This window comes from Balaenoptera ricei, chromosome 3 (assembly GCF_028023285.1).
Source record: "Balaenoptera ricei isolate mBalRic1 chromosome 3, mBalRic1.hap2, whole genome shotgun sequence".
In the NCBI taxonomy this organism is placed as follows: Eukaryota; Metazoa; Chordata; class Mammalia; order Artiodactyla; family Balaenopteridae; genus Balaenoptera; species Balaenoptera ricei.
Genome location: NC_082641.1, coordinates 165,583,965 through 165,608,878, shown reverse-complemented (window position 1 = coordinate 165,608,878; position 24,914 = coordinate 165,583,965). Strand labels below are relative to the sequence as shown.

The 24,914-nt window shown below is 49.3% G+C and overlaps 2 protein-coding genes across 3 annotated transcripts in view; one reads left to right on the top strand and one right to left on the bottom strand.

Moving 5' to 3' along the window:
- ADAMTS2 (ADAM metallopeptidase with thrombospondin type 1 motif 2) overlaps positions 1 to 24,914 on the bottom strand; it is a 239,860-nt gene that overhangs the window by 50,890 nt on the left and 164,056 nt on the right. For both annotated transcript variants that reach the window (XR_009502679.1, XM_059919687.1), the window contains exons 6-7: positions 4,762 to 4,918; positions 198 to 303 (exon numbers count right to left, since the gene is read on the bottom strand). Coding sequence is in view for 1 of the 2 variants with exons in the window: in XM_059919687.1 (XP_059775670.1) it covers positions 198 to 303; positions 4,762 to 4,918 (263 nt within the window). In the remaining variant the exon portion in view is untranslated. The remainder of the gene's footprint in view (positions 1 to 197; positions 304 to 4,761; positions 4,919 to 24,914) is intronic.
- Positions 20,294 to 24,864, top strand: LOC132362076 (eukaryotic translation initiation factor 2 subunit 3-like). Its single transcript, XM_059916031.1, is given in 4 exon segments — positions 20,294 to 20,311; positions 23,088 to 23,662; positions 23,988 to 24,475; positions 24,478 to 24,864. Coding segments are annotated over 4 exon segments (1,428 nt in total). The 3' UTR covers positions 24,825 to 24,864.

Here is a 24,914-nt window from a genome sequence, read left to right as displayed (position 1 = left end):
GGGTGGAAAGCCCCCAGCTCCTGCCTGGGGCCTTCAGCAGAAAGTGGGCCTCCCGCTTGTCCTGTGCAGCACGGGGACAGGACATCACATCCCAAGGGCTTGTCATACAGGTCCTGTCCCTCTCAGGGCACAGAGGAGAAGTGGGGCCCCTTGAACCCCGACCTTCCTCAGACAACAAGGATGGTGAGTCCACTTACACGTGGCCAGTCTCATGGGCCACCACGAACGCTGAGGAGAAGCCGTCCTCGTGGTTCAGGGTGCAGCTGCGGACAGGGTGGCACATCCCAGTGACAGGAGCATAGCCTGGAGGGGGACAAAGGGCGGCTCCAGCTCCCAGGCTCAGCGCCCTGCCCAAATCTGGGGGCCCTGACCCCAACACCCCTGGAGCAAATGAGCAGAGCCAACTGCCCCCGTGGCTGGCGTGGCTCAGGAGACCACCCGTCCCCTCCCCCAGGGCAGCGGGCCTCAGCCCTGCCCGTCTGTGGCCACACCGCAGCCAGCTAAGTTTCCCGAGTCCAGGTCTCACCTGCTAAGACTTTCTGCCACCTCGGTAACCTCCTTCCCGCTATTCCCTTTCAGGCCACCTCCCGCGTTCCTCCCCCCGCTTGGCTGAGTGGCCTTCTGGCCCCTGGGTAGCACATTGTCTCCACACCTGCTCCTGGTGCTGCAGGAACCCTGGCCCCGGTGCCCGGCACCACACCCCGAGCCCACTCCCTCGGGACCTTCCCTGGCTCCCTCGTGGTCCATAGGTCCTTCTCTGGGTCCTCAACTGGATGGATTTCCATAGTGCACAGAAGGCTCCAGTGAGGGTGGCCCTGAGCTGTTCAGGGGCAGAGTCAGGCAAGGACAGCCAAGGTGCTACGCTGCCCTGCTGAGTCATGCAGAGGGGATTGGCTGCGTGGATTGGGGGGGCAGACCAGCCACAGACGACGGGGCCCTCGGAGCCCTCGGAGCCCTTGGCCCAGCAATCCTGCACTCTGACTGAGGAGATTATGAGCCACATTCCTGCTGAGGGGTCCAGGGGTCTGTCCCGGGCAAGGTGGAGAATGGGGATCGGGAGTGGGAGGGGCAGCTGCAGCAGGTCAACCTCCGACATGAGATGCCAAGGGCCCTCCAGCAGCCCTGTGGGCGCACCCCACCCCTTCAAGGGCTTCTGAAGAGCCACTGAATTCACAGGTAACAGTGAGGACACACAGTGGGTTTTGCCAGCCCAGTTACAGTGTGTGGTCCAAGGAAGCAGTCGGGAATGGAGCCTGACAGGGAATGAGGGCGGGGCTGAGGAATGAGCCTGAACCACCCAGGCAGCAAGGCCAGGAAGGTCTCCCTGTGGCATGGCTGGTCCGTGGAAGAGTGACCCCCCTTGACTAGGCTGAGCCTGATCATGGGGTGTCTTAAGATGTCCCCAGGGAAGCCAATATTCCCACCCACGGGGAGGGGGAGGGTGATGGGAGGACATGACGACCCCACCCAAAACGGAGGAAATCCGGAGAACAGGGCCTAGCCACTTGCCCCTGGACAAGATACAGAAGTACGTACAGAGCTTTGTGTGCCAGAGGGGGCCTCTGTTTAGAAGCCTGGGCGTCCTAGAGGCCCACCAAGTGAGAAGCCAGCCTGTCCTCTGATAAATGGAATATTTCCTGCCATATCAATAAACAAAGGATGTCACAGTCACCAATGACTGCACCCTCCAACGTGAGCTGGTGAGGCCGTGAGGAAACTCAGGGCTGAAAAGAATACCTGCCATCTAGCAGCCATCAGACTGCAGCCACTCCCTTCGGTGAGCTGAGGAAACTCAGGATGTGAAAATACTGGCCCCAGATAGCTGAGGTGCATATCGAAGCAATGACTTCGGTGAGCCCAGACTCGTGCATCTTCCCATACACAGAAAAGCACTAAATTCCTTACCTTGAGATATCTGGTTCTCTTTATTTAACAACAATCTTTTGACGTTCCCAATTACCTGCTCTTTGTTGCAAAACTCCTCTATATCCTGGCTCCTCCCCTCGTCTCCTCAGAGCAGTTTCTCAGAGTTTTCTGAAATGCTCTCTCCCGGGCTGCAGTCCTCGTTTTGCCCCCAATAACACTTAACTCACAACTCTCACATTGTGCATATATTCTTTTTTAAGTCAACACCCCCGACTCAGTCTCACTCTTCTGAGACCCCACAGGGAGGTCCCAGGCAATGTGCTCCCAGAGAAAAGCACAGAAGGGAAGGAAGCGTGACGGGGGAGTGCTGGTTTTAGACTTGTCTGTAAAAGCATCGTAACTAACCATTGTCTTTTTCCCTTCTAATAAACAGGAAAATCTATGTCGTAAAGCATTTTTTGCTCTGTAGATTTTGAGATGATTGTTCTCCAATCAGCGCCAGAGCAAACCTTTGCGGTCTTCTCTTTGTCCTTTGCATGCAAAGCTTGCACATGAATATGTGCCTCAGTATGAGTATTTCTCATTCACCTACATTAGCATTACTTGAACCTTTAGGATCTGAAGACTTGAAAATGTATTTGTATTTTTTTCTTTATAGCCTTCCCTCTTATTTTATTCTGCTGCTATTTTCTTTCTGGAAATCTTTTTAGATAGACATTGTATTTCCTGGATTGAGCCTCTACATCAACTTTTCTCTCATATTTTAATCTTTTTGGATCCTTTGACTTTTTATTTCAGCTTCTGAATTTTCTATTTTACCCACTGAGGAATGGAATATTGCCTGCCACAAAGGATGTCACAGTCATCAGCGATTGCAGCCACCACCAGTGAGCTGGTGAACCCTGAGGCAAAGAATACCTGCCATCTAGCAGCCATCAGACTGCAGCCAATCCCCAAGGTGAGCCCTGAGGAAACTCTGGATGTGAAAACACAGGCTACTGGCCCCAGATAGCTGAGGTGCATATCAAAGGAATGACTTCAGTGAGCCCAGACTCTTGCATTTTCCCATACACAGAAAAGCAGTAAATTCCTTAACTTGAGGTTTGTAGTATTCTTTAATTAACAGTAATCTTTTGTTCCTATTACCTGCCCTTTGTTGCAAAACTCCTATATATCCTAGCTCCCCTCTCGCCTCCTCGAAGCAGTTCTCTCAGGGTTACTTGACATGCTGCCTCCCGGGCTTGAAGTCCTAAAAATTTCTGTGACTCAACTTTTAGGTTGGGCATTTAATTTTTTAGTCGACACCATCAAATGTTTAATTTAATGAAAACCCTTTGTTCTCTAATTCTTCCTTGCAACCTGTTCTGGGTTTACAGATGTAGTTCCTCATTCTGGGGATATTACTTTATAAACTGTGCTTTTCCCTTCTTTAAATTATGTTTCCTCCGGCATCAGTTTTATAATTTTATCTTGCATCTTGGTCCATCCTTTTCATCCTATCGTTTTTTTAATGTCTGGTAATCCTTGGCTGTCCTTTCACATTTTAAAATGAAGAATGAGGTCACTTAATACAAAGGTTGTATTGGTTTCTCTCCTATGGAACAATTTTGCTCCCCATTAGAGCTCTCACTTGGACCAAGGGCAGACAGGGTGTTCTGTCCGTCAGCTGGCCACACTGGTGTAGGGCTTGAAGGGGAGCTAGCAGCCCCCTCCCAGGGGAGAGGCACCCACACCAACTAGGAGCCGTACTCTGTGCTTCGTGGGATCTGGGGTCACACTCTCTGTTCCTACCTGCTTCCCACTGTGGTGCTGATCTGCGTGGCAAAGGGGGCAACAGTAGCACCTCAGTGGTGTTCTATTAACATGAACTAATCCTAGCTGATCAGGGGTCACTTAAGAAGTCTTTCTATTTACGTGAATATGACAAGTGGTTGGCAGAGAGAAGCTGTAGGTTAAGAGAGCAGAGTGGTGCATATGAAATAAGTCATGGAAGAAAGTGCTGGAAGTGAATCAGCACCTATATCAGGTAAATATACTTATTTTTATAAAAAAGGATCACTGGAATGATCAACTAGAAACTAATAAAAATGACTACCTGTAGAGGATGGGGGTGAGGTGAAACAGGGTCCCACTCCCCTGAATATACATTTTTATATAGGTCGTTAAAGCTCTTTCTTTTGAAGTATAATATACGCCATAAGAATGCACAAATCATAAGGACACAACTAGTGAATTATCACAAAGTGATCACACCTGTGTAGCCACCTCCCTGATCAAGAAATAAAACTGTCCCCACACTGCAGAAGCCTCTTCTTTCTTCCAACAGCGACTCCCTCCCTCCTGACCACCCTCCTGACTGTTAACACCACAGATTAGTTTTGCTCACTTCCAAACTTGAAATAAATGGAATCGTAAGTATATATTCTTCTCTGACTGGCTCATTTCACTCAACATTCACTGCAAGAGACGTGCAGCCTTGCTCTATATGAAAATCTTCAATGATGATTGTAGACCTTCAATTTTTTCTTTTAGATCTGTCAGTTTTATATAGTTTGAATGTTTAAGTAAAGTTTCTTAACTTTTAAAGATTGAAAACTTATTCAGATTTGTTTTGTGAAAGCTGGAGGAAGCAAAAAACTCTGAAACCCAGCCTCAGATCCTGTCTGGTCTGAGGCTGCCAGCCCCAGACTCTGCCCATTTCACTATCTTTGATCGTCCCTGTCCCTCCCGGAGATGCAGTTTCCTGGGGGAAAGGTCAGAGTTCCTGGTGGTTTGCAAGAGCTAGGAGGTCACTAGCACTTACCCTTCCCCCTCGGACACAGGCCCCCTTGCCCAGACACCCTTCCCAGCCCGGGCCAAGGTTGCCAGGGGGCTCTCGCAGGGCCAGGGGCTCACCTTGCATGCCTGAAGGCCCGAAGTCCTGCCGTGTGAGGAATATGGCGTGATCGTGGTACTCATCGTGGCCGGAGTCTGGCTTCTGCTGGAGGTAGGCCCAGCGGCAAACGTTCTCCAGACTCTGAGAGGGGTTCCCAATCTCAATGAGGCTCAGGGACTGCAGGGGCAGGAGAGACAAACAGAGGGGTTGGCAACTGGTGGTCCTGATGGGAGCTGAGCAGACCCCATCTACTGGGGACCTGGCCCAGGTGGCGCTAAGCCCAGTCCCTTCTCAAGACCCCCTCCCACTTGGCTCCATTCTCCTGAGTGGATGGAAAGGCTCTCCGGCCTTTCCACACACCTGCACGAGTTTCCACACAAAGTCACCGCACAATTTCAGGTGAGACGTGGGAGCCAAGCTCTGAGGCCGTCTAAAGCCTCAAAGAGTCCATTCAGCCCACCCCACCTCCAGGGCCCTTGCATCCTATTCGGCCCCTGCTCTGTGCAGGCCCTGGCCAGGAGGCAAATGCAATGAACCTCGGTCACCCTGAAGAGCTTATATTCTGGCAGGCTCCAGGACAGGGGAGGCAGAACTCCCAGTATGGCTACAAGCCCAGAGAAGGGGAAAGGAACCCTGTGCTTTCCCCTTGATAGAAGCTATTTGCAGAAAACAACACAAGGGAGGGAAAAACCTTCCAGCAGATACAGCAAAGGAGCCACATAAGGAACAGGAGCACAGGGATAATTCCCTCAGGAGCCACGGACGGGAAGCCACTGGGAGCAACCACATTCCGTTTTGTGTCATGACACATACCTACTAGCCAAGGCTGGCTGCTGGACTGGCAGCACTGCAGCCTGATCGGCACCATGGCATTGGCATTCACTCTCTCATTCAGTCTTCACAACCACCCGAAGAGGCAAGACACTGAGGCTCAGAGAGGTCAAGTAACTTGCCCCAGGTCACACAGCTAGGAAGCCTGAAACCAAAGTTTATATTCAATCCACTGCCCTAAACTTCCTCCACAAATAAAACATACACCGTATCATCTCAAAATCAAGTCTCCTATAAGCTGCACTCATCCTTTTTCTCTCCACAGTCCTCACAGCAGACATTCCAGTTTCTGCTCTCACCACATACTCCCACCATCAAAGTGGTTCCCTCTAGGCAGAGAGTCCTGGGCATGTTCTTCTCCACTTTAAGGATACATCTGTCCATAAAGTAGAACTATGCATTCTTCGGTAGACATGTAAGCAGGTGTTTTGTCTCTTCTCTTGCATAAATATATCCATCAAGCATAGCCATACATTTCTCTTTTTGTGTATAAGTAGCAGAGAGTAAGATATAGGGTATTGTTAGTAAGCCAGCATGTTGCAGAAGAAGGAAGAACGATTCAAGGCCAGGGAGGACTAGTCATTGCCAGGCATCTCGTGAGTTACCCAAGTCAATGGCTTACAAGATGGCAGACCAGTTCCCAAGTCCTGAGCACAGAGCCAATTGCTCCTGAGAGATGAGATTACTTGTTTTAATAAGATATAGTTGAGGGGCTTCCCTGGTGGCACAGTGGTAAAGAATCCGCCTGCCAATGCAGGGGACACAGGTTTGAGCCCTGGTCTGGGAAGATTCCACATGCCGAAGAGCAACTAAGCCTGTGCGTCACAACTACTGAGCCTGCACTCTAGAGCCCAAGAGCCACAACTACTGAGCCCACGTGCCACAACTACTGAGCCCACGTGCCACAACTACTGAAGCCCATGCACCTACAGCCTGTGCTCCGCAACAAGAGAAGCCACCGCAATGAGAAGCCCGTGTGCCTCAACGAAGAGTAGCCCCCGCTCACCGCAACTAGAGAAAGCCCGCGCACAGCAAAAAAGACCCAAAACAGCCAAAAATAAATAAAATAAAATAAATAAATTTTAAAAAAAAAAGAAAAGAAAAAAAAAGATGTAGTTGAGTCCTAATGAAGTCAGTCATAGACTGGAGCGAGAGGTCTGGTGGCCAGGACCTGTTGGGCATTGGCACAGAGGTGGACAGCCCAGAGGATGCTGGAAAAGGGGAAGGGAGGTACACTCCTGCCCCCTTGTGATTCGGAGAAGCATGTGACGAGCTCTGGCCAATTAGCTGTGAGTAAAAGTGACGTGTGTCTCTTCCCGGTCCAAGCACTTAATTGCCCACATGAGCGCCTCCAGAGATCTCTCCTTGCTGGCATGTGAACCAGCATGTTGAGGCGGTAGCTGCTCTGTCACCTAAGCCTTGAGTGACAGTGAGACCAGAGTCCTCTGCCAATTCACAATGAACATACAAGTGTGGGTGAGAAATCAATCTTTGTTGTTGTAAGCTGAGGGGACATGGAGCTTGCTTGTTCCTGCAGCACGACACGGCCCACCCCGCCTGACACAGGAAGGGCAAAGGAAGGGGACGTGGCGTCTATATCTCATCCAAGCAGGTCAGCTCAAGACCCTGCCAGGTGATCACTGCCTCCAGAAAACCTTGAGAGGCCACAGCTCTGGAGAAGGAAGTGAGTGAAAGACTCTCATTTCTAGGGAAGGACCTTTGGGTGGAATGAGAAGGAAGGGACCCTCATGGGTGGATCTGATTTGGTGCTTGAGTATGGACCCCACTGGGCTTCAGATTGCCAGCCCAAGTCCTGATCAGAGGGTGATCACAAAGGCCACTGATGACCACTTGATCAAGGATGGCCGCAGAGCCCCCACTGGAGTGGACTCCCCCCGCTCCACAAAGCCCAAAACGCAGTTCAGAGCCTTGTTAGTCCATCTCCAACAAAAGGGCCTTGTTTCCCTCAGGGCCATGTCTCTCAACCCAAACATCAGGGGATTGTTCCCCTGGTAGGTTGCAGCTACTTTTGCCTGGGCTCTTCTGACAACAGCAGCCCAGTCCCCCTTTGGTAAAATATCCTCTCTGTTAATCTGGGACTGACCCCAGGCTCAGGGGTGGGAGGGCTCAGGCCCAGCCAACCCCACCTTGCACCTTCCCAGCACCATGATGGTTGGGGCCAAGGAGTTGGAAAGGTGTGAGACTGTGAGCCTGGAGCTGCCACCAGGGGAGGAGACCCCAGGGGAGGAAGAAGCCAGCATAGATAGAGTGGGGCCTGGGGTGGAGAGAGGTTGATTCCTGTATCTTCATACAACCACCTGGCTCCCCCAGGCCTGAGGCCAGCCTACCCCAGGCCTGTTGGTTATCTATTGCTATAAAATGAGTTACTTCCAAACTTTATGGTCTGAAAAACCTCAAACACTTATCTCATGGTTTCTGGGTTAGGAATCCAAAGGCAATCTAGTGGGGTCTTCTGGCTCAAGGTCTCCCATGAGAGTGCTGGCAGCTGAGACCGGGGCTGCAATCTCATCCGAAATCTCCCCTGGGGAAGACCCGCTCCCACATTCACTCACGTGGTTACTGGCAGGATCCAGTTCCTCACGGGCACATGGACCTCACCACAGACCAGTCACATGGGGCATCTTGCTTCCCCCAGCACGAGTGACCCGAGAGATAGCATGACGGTGCACATCCAAGACAGAAGTCTCAGTCCATTTAGATGCAAATCTCAGTCCTGCCCATACCCACAGGGAGGGGACCACACTGGGGAGTGAATACCAAGATGTGGGCTCACCAGGGGCCATTCTAGAAGCTGTCTGCAGCAGATATGTGTCTCATATATTGTGTGTCAGGAAATTCCTCCCATGAAAGTCAATTTGAGTTGTGTTATTGTCACTTGCAGCTGAAAGAGCATGAGCAGGGGACTTCCTCCTTGGAGGTTCGTGGGAAGCCCAGTCAAGAGCACTGGCTGGCAAAGGAAAGCCAGTGGCTGTTCTCCAGGGTCCAGCTGGTATGTCCAACACCAGTGGGAGAGAAGCTCTGGTCACATCTTTGACAAGGAGTCAAGAGCCCAGTCAGAAAGACACATTGTATCAGGGCCAGAGAGCAGCAATAAGGCCATGGAGTTGGGGACAGAGCCAAAGGCTGAAACAGGGTGAGAACAAACAAGCTGGGGGCTCAGAGAGAGGCCTGATTGCTCAGGGGGTGGGCTCGTGGGAAGTGCTGGGTGGGTGCTGCAAGCCCAAATGCCCACAGGCCAAGGCCGGTGATGTAAGTCAGTGAGGCAGGTTGGTTCTAAGAAAAACGAGTCTGCCTTTTATTTGCCAGTTCAGAAGGGGTAAGGTTGCAGAAGAGTATTTCCCTGTTATGGTAAAGAAGTTGGGGGGATAAGGAGTGGTGAGGACTGTGGCCAACCAAGGAGCCCACGCCCAGCTGAAGGGGCAACAACACTCAGCGCCAGCCCCATCGGCATGGCATGCAAGGACAGCGCCCAGGGCTGCCAGATCTGACTTCTCAGGCCAATGTTCACATTTTACAAAGAAGCGTACCTCCTGGAAAACACTGACTCAAGTTAAAATAAGTTCTGTGGACAAAAGAAAACACATCTCTCAGGTCACCAGGTCGAGAACCCTGGAAAAAAAGGCCTTAGCAGGCTGGACCCGACACTGGCACACTGGCGAGCGCCTCTTGCCTCCCAGACACCAGGCTCCTGGGTTCAGCCCAGGTTCCCAGCCCCTCTCAGCAGCCACCGTGATCTCACTGCTGCGGCAGAATAATTTATTGAAATATTGATTTGCGTTTTGTTCTTGCCTTGTCTTCCTTCCTCCACTCCAAGAAACAGCCTGCCACTTCCGTTCTCCAGCCCCATGGGGGTTTGCGCTGCAGGGTCCAGAGCAGAAGTTGTCTGGGACCCCCTCCTGGCTTTTGGGTTTTGAGGAGACTCCCCAAGGGGAGGGGCAGAGAGAAGGGCTTGGAGGGGCTACACCAGGACGAGGTGGCCCCGGGGAGGCAGGTCACAGAAAACAATGGCCAGGCGCTGGGCCCTGGGAACCTGCAGCCTAGACAGGACCCTGAGACATGGAGGAGGAGGGTGAATGTCAGTGTTCCGGCATCCAAGGTGCAGAGCTGCTTGTACTTCCTATTTCTCTGCTCATGTCCCAGCTTTCTCAAGGATCTGACCCATCTCAGATGGCCACCAAGGAGCTAAGGGCTGGGATCCTCACAGGGTCTGGAGAGTTCAGGAGGGTGCAGCGTGCCTTGTGCTCTGTGGCAGGTGCCAGACGCATGTGCATTTTAGAAAGAGCTCTCTGAGTCAGTGAGGAGGGAGGGCGGATGGGAAGGGGCAGTGTGGCTGCTGAGATGGATGGGGGTGCTGTCTGGTGTAATGTCAGCAGAGTCAGGGCCACGGGGTGGCAGGAGATGAGCAAGAGAGGTGTCGGCTGCTAGGAGAGGGAGGATGGTTTCTGGTAGTGGGGCTTGCAGAGGAGTCATGGGGAGAGGACCACACACTCGCAGGGAAAGGTGGGGTCTGCAGCACGCCAGGACATAGGCCAGGGATCATCCTTTTGGGCCCAGCTTGTTTCCTCGGTAAAAGTTCAGCAGTTTTCCTTTGGGGAGCTCTCCTGCTTCTCGGGGTGCAGCTCCTGGGGGAACAGTCCAGAGCCAGCCTGGGACTCAAGTTAGGTCAGTAGAACTGAGGTTCAAAAGAACGAAAAAACGGCTGAAGCAGGCTTGCCTAGTGGCAGCCTCCAAACAACCACCCACGAGCTTCTAGACAGAAGCCAGCACCCCAGGCTCAGTCTTTCCTCTACCTACTTCTCCTACTTCCTGAGAGCTGCCAGCCTTCCCATAGGTTCTGCCTGCCTTGAAGGGCTCCTCACAGACAGAGATGTCCAGGCAGAGGGCCCAGGAGGGAGGTCTGGGCACCCACGAGGGTCACTTGGGCTCTAGTGGGATCTCCCCATACTCCTCTGCCACCCGGCCCACATCCACAGCCCTCAGAACCCTCCATCCCGTGGCTTTGCTATGTCTCACACAGCACGTGAGCTGTAGTCCTCATCTGAGCGAGGACAGGAGACGTGTCTATTTCTCCTTCAGAAGTGATGGAGAGAGGCTGAGAGAGTTGCTATCGCAGTTAAGATTCTCGCACCCAGCTCACTGGAGTCATCTGCATCCTCCTGGCCCCAAAGTCGTCTATCTGCTCCTCTCTGCATTGGCTTCTCTGCCTGTTCCCACCTGTGCTGGGCTGGGGACCGCACACAGGGCCATGGTGTTCCAGGGGGCAGCACCCCAGGCCCAGCAAGGGGGTGGCCCAAGAACCAGCCGGGATCTCACAGATCAGCCTCCCTCCTCCCGAGGGAGCCAAGGGTGCCAGCTGTCCATAGTACATGGAGCTGTTTTTACAGTACACAGGGCATTTATGCACCCTGGGGCTGGGTGGTAGCCGTAGGCTCTGCGTTCACAGGTATCATCTAATTTAAACTGTATTAATTGCCTTAAGTATAGATGCTGTTATTGACCTATTCTCCGGATGAGAAACCGTGTCTCAGACAACCGAAGTAACTCACCCCAAGTCCTACCGCTAGAAAGAGGTGGAGGTGGGCCTGGAAGCCACGCCACCTCTGAAGGTGTTCTGTCTGCAGGGCCATCTCCCCTAGGCAGGCGGGACAGGAAAGGAAGGGCGAGAGCTGAGGTGGCCACCAGGTGGCGCTGCAGCCGCAGGAACGGCAGCGCGGGGTCTCAGCCGGTGGGACGCCTGGATCCCAGGGCACTGCTCTGAGACGCCAGGGCGCCGGTTCAAGGGGGACCACGGAAGCCCCTGACAGCCTCTGTGGTCCCACATTAAACAAATCAGTTAAGACCTGAGCAGAAAGTTCTGTTCTAATCACTGCTCTCTGACATTTCCATTGTTTGCTCCAGAATGAGCTGAATTACAATATTTATGCTCTTACCTCCCTCAGTCAAGGAGACAGGAGAAAAGTGGGACCAGCAGCCTGGAGACTCTGCAGGCTTGGGGGCATATCAGGGAGCCCCTCAGACCACACACCCTGCCCACCAGGGCACATGCAAGTGACAGATGGGGCTCACCTGGGCAGCTCAGGGCCCTGGGGTTGGAGGCCTGCTCATCTGTCATCTGCCCTGTGTTCTTGGACAAGTTACCTCACCGCCCTGGGCTTCCCATCTGTAAAGTGGGCACAACCGTAGCACCGAGCTGGGAGCTCAGGGGCTTCTGTCCATGGCGATCAGCACCCACAGTGTTCTTTGTCTCTGCCCCTTGGCTCACGTCCCATGGATCCAGCTGAAGCCCACCGAAGCCTTCTCAACTGCCATGACCCCAGAGGGTCTCCCGCCCAATCCGCCCTCCCAAAGATGCACAAAACAGGACAGCGTGCACAGAGTGGAGTCCAGATCTGCTGGGTTCAAGAACGCAGAGCTCAATTCTCAACCTTGGCACTGCTGGCCCTTGGGGCCAGGTAATTCTCTGCAGTGGGGACTGTCCTGTGCACTGAGCCTCTACCTGCTACATGCCACGAGCACCCCCAGGGCGGGGGGCAGCAAAATGCCCTCTGTGGGGAACCACTGGCATGGGAGACCCCTAAGGGGAGCATAGCCAAAGAGCCCGGAGCTCACGTTCCCCAGCCTGTGGAATAACAGCCCAGCCCAGCCCCCCCTGAGCAAAGCTGCTCACCGCTGTGTGACCTCGGTAGGGCACTCAACTGTCCTGGCAGGTGAGGGTGACGAGGTGACTGCCCCAGAGAGCTGCTGTGAGGGTGAAGTGTGTGAGGTCACATAAGGGGCTGCAGACAGGGTCTGAGCCAAAGAGGGCACTGCAGGCTGTGACTTGCATGAATACCCTTGTTCCTGTCGTCATCGCTAGTGTGCGCTCCCCTTACAGGGGACACTAAGGCTCAGTGAGAGTAAATAGCTCACTGAAGGTCCCACAAGGATCAACAGGGCCAGAATTAACACCAAGCCCCCGGCTGGGTGCAGCACGGGCTCCCCCAAGGCTGGGGGTCTTCTCTGAGCAGCTCCGGAGTGCAAGGCAGTGCCTGGAGCTCAAACCTCATGACAGACATCTGCAACCCCAACACCAGAGAGGGCTGGAAGGCATGATCCTTATTTCTCTGCTCAGGACTCCCATATCATCAAGGAACATTCCAGACATCCTCCCAGAGGCTGGGAAGCTATTCCCAGAGAAAGCCAGCTCAGGATTCTTCTCATGAACCTTCCCAGCTCAAGCCTATGGGGCACATCTGGCCCTAATGCTTCCTGTTCTTCTCTGGACCCTGGAGAGTCTGGCTCAGGAGGCGGGCCACAATGACCGGGGGTGGGGTGGGGGGCTGGACACCATGCCTGGCCCCCATCTGATTGGGGGTTGGGACCCAGACTCTGGGGAAACCAGGGGCTGTCCCTGGGGTGTTCTGAATCCCCTACACTGCCCCTCACACAGTCAGGGAAGCAGAGGTCCAGAGCAGGTAGGCGATGACCCAGGTCATGCAGTAAGCAGATGGTGGCACTGGGCCCCTGAACACTGAGCCCTGCCCCAGCATCCTCTTCTCTTGCCTTCCACTAAGAGACTCACAGTCAGAATTTCTCAGACCCTTTCCCTCCAACGCTGAAAATTTTCTAAGAGCATTCCATATTTTGTTTGTCTTGACCTGGTCTTTCACAACAAGATACCTTATGTTCTTTGATTGTCCCCAAGTCTCTGATTTCCATTTGCTTTGATTTTCATCATCTTAGGAAATATTTAAAATGAGAACAGTTCAGTAGCTTTGGTGCCTTCTCAAAAAAAAAAAAAATCAATTGAAAAGCCAGTTGCTATGCAACCCTCAAGTGTTGCCGGTGTTCTGCTCCCTGGCTGATGGCATATTGTATAAAATAAGATAATCTCTTTTCTTCTGCTGTGTTTTTTTTTTTTTTTTTTTGAGAAATGGAGAAAAACGTTGTTTTAGGCAAAACTTGAGATAACTCAGAGGTTTCTCATAAGCTGGAAGACAAACAACATGTCACTTGCACAAGTGCTACTGATTTTATCCCCGCTGGAGCCTTGGCGAGGCCTGGGGACAGGCACAGGGGGAGCGGAGGGTAGGGAAGCTGCTCTTGAAATAAATAACAGCATCTGAATACCGGGCCACGTTCTCCCCCAAGTCTGGGTCTCGGCCTCACAGCCCCTAGAGCGCTCCCGGCCGGGCCTTGGGGGACACAGCTCAGGCCCCTCTCCCGGCAGGGCTCCTGGCTCCAGTCACCTTGGCCTTGCTATGCTTAAAGTCTTCCAGGGACAGGGTCTCCCTCACGGACAGGAAATGCGTGGCTCCTTGAGGGGCCGCTCATCGGAATCCATCCTCTCCGTGAGCCAAACTCTACTCCCCAACCCCCGTCTAGAAGCCCCTCCTGGCTTTTCCTTGAACAAGCAGAGCTCATTCCCTTTACGTGAATCCCAGCCAGGTAGTCTCCTGCTGGGTCACCCCATCCAGGGCACCCCGTGGTGCTCACCACTCCCAAACAATCTTGTTTACTGGGGAGTTCACGGGGAGCTGGTGCTCCAGTCCTGGGAGCAGGCAGGCAGGTCCCAGGATCCACCTGCTTAGGAGACGTGCTTCCCACTTCCCTGAGGTCCCCCAGACACCTCAAAACAGGGCCTCATCCCCAGCACTGTGCCAAGTGGAGTCTGTGACCAGTGGACACAAACTTATCACCCTCAACGAGATAAGGACAGAAATGGGAAACTTTTATAGCAGTTTGATGGAGTGACTTTATGTCTGTGGAATTTAATAATAAAAAGTCGGGGCCGGTATTTTTGTATAATCTTGGTTTTCGTCACATTTCCCTTTTCTAGAAAATTCCTTTTAGATGTACTTACAGAAATATTGGTCCGTGATGCGACCTTTGGCTCTGAGGCGTTCTGTGTTTCTGGCTTGGCGCCCTTGGCCCTGACAGCTACTCTCCACGGACTGTCACGTTCAGACTTACGGTCTGATTGCTCCAGGTCGGTGCAACGACCCCTCCTTTCCCACGGGGGTCGCTCCTGAGCCCACAGCCAAACACGCCACACTGTCCCTGGGCCCCTATGCTCTGTGCAAGGCACAGAATGCTCCGTTCCAGAGACGATGGGCCAGCAGGTGGGGCCCCAGTCCCTCTGCGTCCGGATATCTGTCTAGTGCCAGCCCTCCTGGATGTGGTTGGCCAGCCATGTCCTCCTAACTCTACTCTCCCCCTACCTGTGCTTCTGCAGTGTGTCCTCCCCAGAGAAAGTGAGATTCACACCCTGGACTCCACTCCCTCCTCACAATCCTGCCACTCGCTGGAGGAGGGCCAAGTCTGGCCCTATAACTTTCTGGAATCCCCCGGGACACAGAGGCCCTGATGGGCGCCAGTCTCCCCCATGGCTTCCTGAGAAGAGGTGGGGTGGGGAGGTGGGAGAAGGTGGGCAGAATGTGGGGTGGGCTTTGCTACAGGAGACTGGTCAGCCCCGCTGCCGTCGGGGGCCGGGGGACAGCAGAGGGGTGGCAGCATGTTGTCCTTCCCGGCCAGGCTTCGGGGGCTGGGGATGGATGTGGGGTTCTAACGCCACATCCTGGTACGTCTTTTATCTCGACACCTCTGAGGTCATCGGCAGAAGTCTAAGGCTGGTCTGCCAAGCTCTGCTGGGGTGCAGTGGGTGCAGCCAGGACTCGGTTCTGAAAGCACACATCCAGCTCCACATTCTCCCTTCCTGTCACCTCACCATCATGGATTCCCAAACTCCTTTCCAGCGGGAAGTCATGGAGGCGAGGGGACCTTGGTCCCCCTGTGCCCTCTCACTTCTCACTGTATTGGTCCTGGTCTTGTTGAAGCTGCTCCACTGCCCAAGTGGGCTCTGGCCACCCATCTTGTTGGCCATGGGCTCCAGGCAGCCCCATGGCCTGCCCTCCTCCCCATACTGTCCCCAGGAAGAGTAGGCCGCAGCCTCACAATGGGGTCCATGCCCGCTCCCCTTACCCTCACTCTGCCTATGGGGGACTCAGAGGGTACCAACATGGCTCAGGCAAAGCAGAACCCCTCACTACAAGGTGGAACATAAAGGACCAGACTGGCCATGGCCATGAGGGAGGTGCCTGCAACACCTGAGTAATACAGCCTCACCTGTAGGTAAGGCCACGTAGTTGTGGCAGCCTGCATCCTCCCTCTGGCCAAGATGGCTCGCCCAAAGTTTCCACAGACACTCAGGTGACAGAGTTTCCAGGCAGAAGAACACAGATTCCTCTCCAAGTGCCTCCAAGCCACCACAGAGAAGAGGTGCCAAGCAAAAGCATGAAGTCCTTTCTACATCCTCCTTCAAATCAGAAATAAAATGTTGGACATGACAGAGCCCTGTGGCATGCCACTGGAGACCCTTCCCCAGGTGCTAGCATTCAGTTAAACAGAATTACTTGGACTCTACCATTTTTAAATGATTTTCAAAAAATATAAACAAATTTTCCATAATTAAAAATGCACTATTTCGATTATAAAAGAAACATCCTTATCATGATAAATTAAGAAAATTCAGTAAAGTACAAAGAAGAAAATAAAAATCCATCACCTACTACCCAGAGATAAGTACTATTCACGTTTGATGTATTCCTTCAGTCCCTTCTGTGTATATATTTGTAAACAAAATTGAGATCATACTACTATAAGCTTATATCCTTTCTTCCAAAAAGCAAACAAACTTGACTTAATGCTGTAACCGTTTCCCCAAGCCCTTAAACATGCTCTGAAAACGGGATTTATTGGCAGTCTAATAATCTACCACATAGACATATCGTAATTTATTTAACTAGACCCCTATTGGCGGACAATTTAGATTGTTTCCAGTTGTTTACACTTAGAAATAAGGCCATGGCCTTTGTCTTGTTCCTAAAACTTCATCCACAGCTCTGTTAGCTGCTTTGGAATAGAATCATGGAAACGAATGACTGGGGGCAAACATGAAGAACATTTTTAAGGGAAATGACAAACTGTCACATTTCCTTCCAGAAATGTGTACACATTTATACTCATACTGGAGGAGGGTACTGCTGCATTCACCCAAGCCAGCAGTAAATCCCTCGTCTTAATCTTAACACAGCTGATGCTTTTAAAATGGTAAACTGTTTTATTTCTTTGATTAATGGTAAAGTTCAATGTTTTCTCTTTTCTTGCCATTTGTATTTTTTCTTCAGTTAATTGCTTATGTCCATTGCCAATTCTATTTTTCCTAGGGCTCTTCATATATTAGGATATCTTTTCCATATTGCAAATGCTTTTCCTGATTGTGGTTTGCCCTTTGTTTGTGTTTTTTGATGATTTTATATTTTAAGTATTCAAATATATCTATCCTCCTCTTTACAATCCCTTCTACTGTATTTATGCTTAGGAAGTCCTTGACAATGAATATTTTCTTCTTGATTTGTATGGTTTAACTAGTTGAATTTTATTGGCCTATGTTTATCATCTGATATATTTAATTTGCTATATATGAAATTTATGTTTATCACAGACTTATTTATAACACTTTATAACCATTCCATTTATATTTATCGCATGTTATTTATATGAGAGGTATTTTCAGAGCTATATATTTTATTCAGTTGATCTGTTAATGCTTATGCAAATATAGTATATTTTAATTATTTCTGTTTTACAAGGTGTTTGAAGTAAATCCTTTTTATTTGCTTGGCTTTCAAGGTTTTCCCAGCCATTCTTGACTGTTTATGCTTCTAGATGAATCTTAGAATCATTTCATCAAGTTGCCAATTATTAATCTGGGAAAAGTCAACATCACTACTATACCCAGTGTTCCCATAAGGAACAGCATATGTCTCTTCATTTATTTTTATTTTTTTCCTATCATTAACAATGTGCAATTTTCTTCCTATACGTAGGTCTTATAGGTGTCTTGTTAGGACTATTCCAGGTATTTTATATTTTTGGTTACTATCGTAAAGGGAACTTTTCTTTCCCTATTATCTTTACTACCAGGGCATTGTGGGTTCACACAGAAATTATTGGGTTTTGTGTAATTATCTTATATTTGGCCATGTCACTAAACTCCTTGGTTTTCTGATGGATTCTTTTAGGTTTTCCAGGCACATAATTATTAGCAAACAATTATAATTTTATCTTTTCTCCTCTGATACTGGTTTCATGTCATACGACATTGTCCAGAATTCCAAAACCTCATAACAAAGTTATGTGTCTCTTTCTTGTTGCCAATTTTACTGTAACTGTTTCATAAGAGCAGCATGTCCCAAAGCACATTCTGTAGAATGTTGATTCCATGAGGAAAAGGGTTCTGTTGAGAAATAGTTTGGAGAAACCATGCATACTGATCCATCTCCTAGAGGTTCACCCTGCACGTTTTCATAGTAAAGTCTCTGAGAAATTTTGCTGTCAGGAATACCTGTTTTACTTTGTTTTATAAGCATTTCCCAGACTCATTTGACCATGGAACCCCTCTATTCTCCTGTGAAAACATCTATGAACATCCTGAGAATTAGCTATGCAGAACACTTTTAGGGACAATGTGCTTCTTTTTCTACCTTTAAATAAAATTTGGGTTGTCAAGTTACCATCTGTTACTAGTTTCACAGATCTTTTAAAAACCATGAGATACCCTCTCAGTTCCTATGGAGCTGATCACACTCCTTGCCCTGCTGGTGCCTTCAGCAGAGCCCCCTGGGGCTCTTTCTCAGGTGCCCCCCGACTCGGTGTGCTTCTCTGTGTGCCCCCATCCATGCTTTTGCAAAGGATGCTCATCTCTTCTCTCCAGGCTCCAGTTCCCCATGCCAGCATCTCCCTGGATATCTCCACTGGGATGGCACAAAGCACCTCAAACTCAGCACGTCTCCCCTGAGCTCACCGCCTTTCTCCCCCACATGCCACTTCCCCCCGGCTCCGTCCTCTCCATCTCAGGGGTTGGCATTATCATCTGCCAGGTTGCCCAAGGCACGGACTCAGTGTCCCTCCACCTTCACCCATGTTGCAACCACCCGCTCCTGGTTTGGCCTCCTAAAGTTCTCTTTCATCTTCTCTCCTTTCTCCACCCTGTGGCCACGGTTCCAGGACGGCTCACTACTGTCCTCCCTTTGATGCCACCCACCCTCTCCTAAGCCACGGCTCCCTGTGCTGGTTCCTCCCCCTTTCACTCCCTCCCCATGGCTGAAAAGTCACTGCCTCAGCCTTTCAGTAACTGAAAAGTCACTGTTAGTCGCTTGCCCTAACCTCTACATAAGATTGCCTGCCCCCCTTGCCCCAACCAAGTCCCTGAGCCCTCAGTTGTAACTGTTTCCTTGTCTGCACCTCTGTCTAGAGCAGCCCCTGAGGTCAGGGACCACGTCAGTGACACGGCACAGCGCTTGGCACAAAAAAACCCTCAAAAAGTATTTGTTAGGGACTTCCCTAATGGTCCGGTGGCTAAGACTCTGCGCTCCCAATGCAGGAGGCCCGGGTTCGAGCCCTGGTTGGGGAACTAGATCCCACAGGCCTCAACTAAAGATCCCGCATGCCACAACTAAAGATCCCGCATGCCATAACTAAAGATCCCGCATGCCCAACTAAAGATCCCGCATGCCCAACTAAAGATCCCACATGCCGCGCATGATCCTGTGCTAAGACCCAGCGCAACCAAATAAATAAATAAATAATTTTTTAAAAAGTATTTGCTAGATGACAAGCTTTGTCATTAGGCAAATGGATGTGATGAATTATATGAACAGACTTTCTAATATTAAACAATCATCACATTCCTAGAATAAACCCTATTTTATCATGGTGAGAGTTTCTCTTTATGCATTATTGAATTAAATGCTTAAAGCCTCAGGAATTTTTACATCTATTTTTAGAAGTGAATCAGGTCTGTACTTTGTCTTAGATATGCTACCTTTGGCAGCTTTGTGTGTAAGAATCATGTTGGCTATAAAGATAAATTGGGTGGATTTCAGAACATATATATATATATTCTGAAACAGTTTATGTGGTATTGCTTTATCTTTGCTTAATAATTCCTTGCAAATGAATAAGAACAGACTGGCAAAAATAGATTATCTGACTCTCTATTTAGAGGTAATTTTAAGATAACTTTGAAAACAGAGAAGAATTTGAGTTTCCACCATGGTTATGAGGCTTATTGTGGTATTTTCTACATTTTTTGGAGTCAGCTTGGAAATATTCCCATTTCCCCAGGAAATCCTTGTTTCCCAGGATTTCCAGGTCCCTGACGGAGATTCTCAAAATCTCACCTTCAGGTTTTCCACCTGGTTTCTACCAGGTTTCTACCTGCCTGTGACACTTAAGGAAAGAAGAACAAGAAGAAACAGCAATTTAGCACAGAGCCTGCCAGGAAGTAGTTAAAATAAACAAGGCTTTGTTCCATTGAGTAATCAACACTGGGAGAAGGAACCAGACAGTTTTTAGGCGAAATAAGAGCCAAAGCTTTGCCAGTGCTGGTAAACAATTAACCGTGCACAATTCTCCAATTTTTCTTTTTAGTGCCCAGACCACTTGGTGGCTCTCCCCCCCTTCCTACCCCACAACGTGAAGTTTCCCATGTCCCCTCTCCAGAGGTAGAAAGTGGGGAGGGGGCTGGATATAATCATGCCCATCCCTCACACTACACACCTGAAAATTCCTCAGACCCTGGAGGATGCTAAGGGGGTCTCAGGCCAGGAATGGAGGGACTGGCAGGACCCGGCCTGAGGAGGGGAAGGGATGGCGAACATGTTGATGGCTGCTCCAGTGGGGATGGGCAAAGTCCCATGGGACATTCCAACGACGGAGGCTGGAACTGTATCACTGGGCCTGGGCCACCCCAGCCTTCCCTGGCTGTGTACTGTGTCTGCATGCCTAGAGTGCACCGCCATGCCACAAACCTGCCTGCTTACCTGCAGAAGAAGGTGTGCACACTCCTCCTCCATTGACCACCACTGGGTGTCAGAGCCGAGGGATGGGGAGAAGGCCCAGGTGGAGATCTCCCAACAGCTGCCTAGGGCAGCAACCTCCCCCAAAGCTTTCTCTTCACCTGGGATAAGCATCCCGCTGTGGGTTGCATTATACGCACTCTTTCTTTTAGTTTATGCTTCCTCTCTTTTCTTCTAGACTGAATATGCAAGAGATTTGCTTTATCCAAGGCTCTCCTCTCGATTGATCCTATTGTTTCTTTCTATTTTCTAATGTATTGATTTCTGCTTTTTTCTGAACTATTTCCTTATTTTTACTTTCTTTAGGTTTTTGGTTTTGGGTGGTTGTTAACATCTGTTCTAACTTACTGAGCTGAATACAGGGTTAACTTGTTTTCATTTGCTCTGTGTGATCTTGGAAAGCACCTGCCTATGAATACAGCTTTGGCCACACCCCATAGGTTTTAATCTGTAGTACTCTTGTTTTCATTAGTTTTCCCAATAGTCTGCACCTGAGGCTCTAATATTATTCTTCCTAGGAGATTTTTTTTTTTCAAAGAGACTGGATTTATTCTTTTTATATATCCCTTCCCTCCACCTAGTTTTAGAGCACTGAGTCAGAGAATAGCCCAAACCATTTTTGCTGTATAAAATTCACTAAAATTTTCTTTATGACCTAAAGTACTTCTGTAATTTTTAAGTGTTCTATGATTCCTCAAAAAGAAGGCACATTTTTCCATAAGGCAAGGGGAAAAAATGATATAACTACTAATTTAACTTTATCCATTATATTATTTGAAACTCCTATGCCTTTTTTTTAACTTTAATAAAATATTTTATTTAATCCAATATATCCAAAACATTATTTCATTAATATCAAATTATTAAGAAAGTATTTTACATCTCTCCTTTTTTTTTTTTTTTTTTTTGTACTAAGTCTTTGAAACCAGGCATATGTTTTATACTTACAGAACATCTCAGTTTGGACTAAGTACATTTCAAGTGCTCAGTAGCCACATGTGTCTAGTGCCTGCTGGACTGGACAGTGCAGCTCTAGATGGAAGATATCAATGCAGGGATACTGTCTCTTAAAAATCATGAAAATGTGTTATTGGCTATAAATGACCAAATAACTTATTAAAGAAGGCTTGAACTGAGAAGGCATTTATTTTTTTTTTAATTAACAAGGATACTGGAGGTAGGGGAAACTCCTATGCCTTTTAAAATGTAATCTGTTAAAGGTCTTGGAAAGGGTATGAAAGACTCCTGCAGTTAGGTTTTTGCAAATTTCTCCCTTGATCTGACAGTCCGCTTTGGTATACTTTATGTTCTCCATGGGGCATGAAGGACCATGACTGCTATCCTCACCATGGTCGCTTCCATCACTTTAGAGTGACACACTTCCCAGGGTAGGAAGAGTGGGCTCAAGGTCCACTGTTCCTGGAATCTGACCAGCCATAAAGTCCTTCATTGTCATTTCTGTACTGCAGGCCTTGTACATTGTGTGCAGTTCGATTTTATTTTGTGAGACTGAGATTCTCTCTCTTTGAGTAGAGGAGTTAACCCTTCGCATAATTTACTATGCCTGATGTGCCTCATCTTATTATGACTTGACTTTCTTCATACTGCGTGGGGTCAGACCACAGAGTCCAGAATTTGGCTGCCAGGGTGAGAAGCTGGACTCCTAAGGAGCCAAATACCACTGGCTACTCATGCCACTGAACTGCCTTAAACCTCAGTGTCCTTATCTGTGAAGTGGGATCCTCATAGCTCCACCTCCCCATCTGTCCTTGGACTAAGTGAGATAATTTCGTGTCAAGTGTTCCCGAGCTGCCTGGCACAGGCACTTGCTCAGTCCACACTGGCCGGCACCATGGGGCTCCTTCCTTCCTCACCAGCTCTCCTTTCAGGCACCCCCTTATTTTTCCATCTCAGGTCTCTGTGCCTGGGGGCTTTCTAATCCTGGTGCATAGACCCGTGCATGCTGCTAGGAAAGACGGTTCCAAGTTTGACAGCAAAGGGAAGTAAGAAGGGCAAGCTTGACTGCTCAGTTAGAACAGCAGCTACATGGCACGAGAAGAGGAGGACACGGGTGGTTTCTGATGCTTTGACATCCAGGGCCTTGCTGACCTGGGAGGAATTGCTCCTCCCAGGGTCAACCAATTCCTAGAGACAGTAAACAACTCATTCTGGATCATATGCTCTTCAAATGCAAACCAACCAATTCAGAGTCCACACCCCCAGCCACCTCCTTCATTGGGCTCTCACACTCCAGCCCACTATCCCCTGTGCAAATCACCTAGGGCCAGGTACCAGACAACTAGGGGCAGACCCAATGCTCCAGAGCCCGCTGAGAATTATTCACACTGGCCAATCCTAAGCCTGCTTACCCCGCCTCACCTGGTCCTTCCTTTGGAAACCACAATAAAGGTGCTCGCCCACAGTTTCCCTCTCCTTCCCTAGGCCTCCTGACAAACCATGGTGTTTCCCCGCGCAGCCCTGCATGGCCAGAAAGAAACTCTGGGTAAAAAACCATGGCAGTCACCTGCTGATCTGTTGGTCTCACCAAACTTGAATAATAACAAAACCTAAATTTTAGCCTCCAGGCAAGATAGCGGGGGTGGGGGGTGGGGGGAGAGGCTGGTGTGACTTTAGGGCAGCCGCACCTTTTTCGGCAAGATCTCAACACTTTGGATGTCACCAAGTTGATGCCACTTTCACATGAAGTTATCAGCAGACAGTCCACAATTAATATAGGTACAATTGGTCATGTAGCTCATGGGAAATCTAGGGTTGTAAAAGCTATTTCTGGAGTTCACACTGTCAGGTTCAAAAATGAACTAGAAAGAAATATTACAATCAAACTTGGCTTTGCTAATGCTAAGATATATAAGCTTGACGACCCAAGTTGTCCTCGGCAAGAATGTTATAGATCCTGTGGAAGTAGTACACCTGATGAGTTTCCTACAGACATTCCAGGGACCAATGGGAACTTCAAATTAGTCAGACGTGTTTCCTTCGTCGACTGTCCTGGCCACGATATTTTGATGGCTACTAGGCTGAACAGTGCTGCAGTGATGGATGCAGCTCTTCTGTTGATAGCTGGTAACGAGTCTTGTCCTCAGCCTCAGACTTCTGAACACCTGGCTGCTATTGAAATCATGAAACTGAAGCATATTTTGATTCTACAAAATAAAATTGAGGGCTTCCCTAGTGGCGCAGTGGTTGAGAATCTGCCTGCCAATGCCGGGGACATGGGTTCGAGCCCTCGTCTGGGAGGATCCCACATGCCGCAGAGCGGCTGGGCCCGTGAGCCACAACCACTGAGCCTGCGCGTCTGCAGCCTGTGCTCCGCAATCGGAGAGGCCGCGGCAGTGAGAGGCCCGCGCACCGCGATGAAGAGTGGCCCCTGCTCACCAGAACTGGAGAAAGCCCTCACACAGAAACGAAGACCCAACACAGCCAAAAAATAAATAAATAAATAAATTAAAAAAAAATAATAAAAATAAATAAATAAATAAAATTGATTTGGTAAAAGAAAGCCAGGCTAAAGAACAGTATGAACAGATCCTTGCATTTGTACAAGGTACAGTAGCAGAAGGAGCTCCTATTATTCCAGTTTCTACTCAGCTAAAATACAATATTGAAGTTGTCTGCGAGTACATAGTAAAGAAAATTCCAGTACCCCCAAGAGACTTTACTTCAGAACCCCGACTTATTGTTATTAGATCCTTTGATGTCAACAAACCTGGCTGTGAGGTTGATGACCTTAAGGGGGGTGTAGCTGGTGGTAGTATTCTAAAAGGAGTATTAAAGGTGGGCCAGGAGATAGAAGTCAGACCTGGTATTGTTTCCAAAGATAGTGAAGGAAAACTCATGTGTAAACCCATCTTTTCCAAAATTGTATTGCTTTTTGCAGAGCATAATGATCTTCAGTATGCTGCTCCAGGAGGTCTTATTGGAGTTGGAACAAAAATTGACCCCACTTTGTGCCGGGCTGACAGAATGGCGCAGTTGGAGCTTTACCTGAAATCCTCACAGAATTGGAAATTTCCTATTTCCTGCTTAGACGGCTTCTAGGTGTACGCACTGAAGGAGACAAGAAAGCAGCAAAAGTGCAAAAGCTGTCTAAGAATGAAGTGCTTATGGTGAACATAGGATCCCTGTCGACAGGAGGAAGAGTTAGTGCAGTCAAAGCTGATTTGGGCAAAATGGTTTTGACTAATCCTGTGTGCACCGAAGTAGGAGAAAAAATTGCCCTTAGCCAAAGAGTTGAGAAACACTGGCGTTTAATTGGTTGGGGTCAAATAAGAAGAGGAGTGACAATCAAGCCAACAGTAGATGATGACTGAAGAATTAAATAATAGATTTGGATGGAGTTGGAATTTCTCTTAACAACCTAGGGGTATATTTTCAAAACAATAGTGAGGAATTAATTGCAT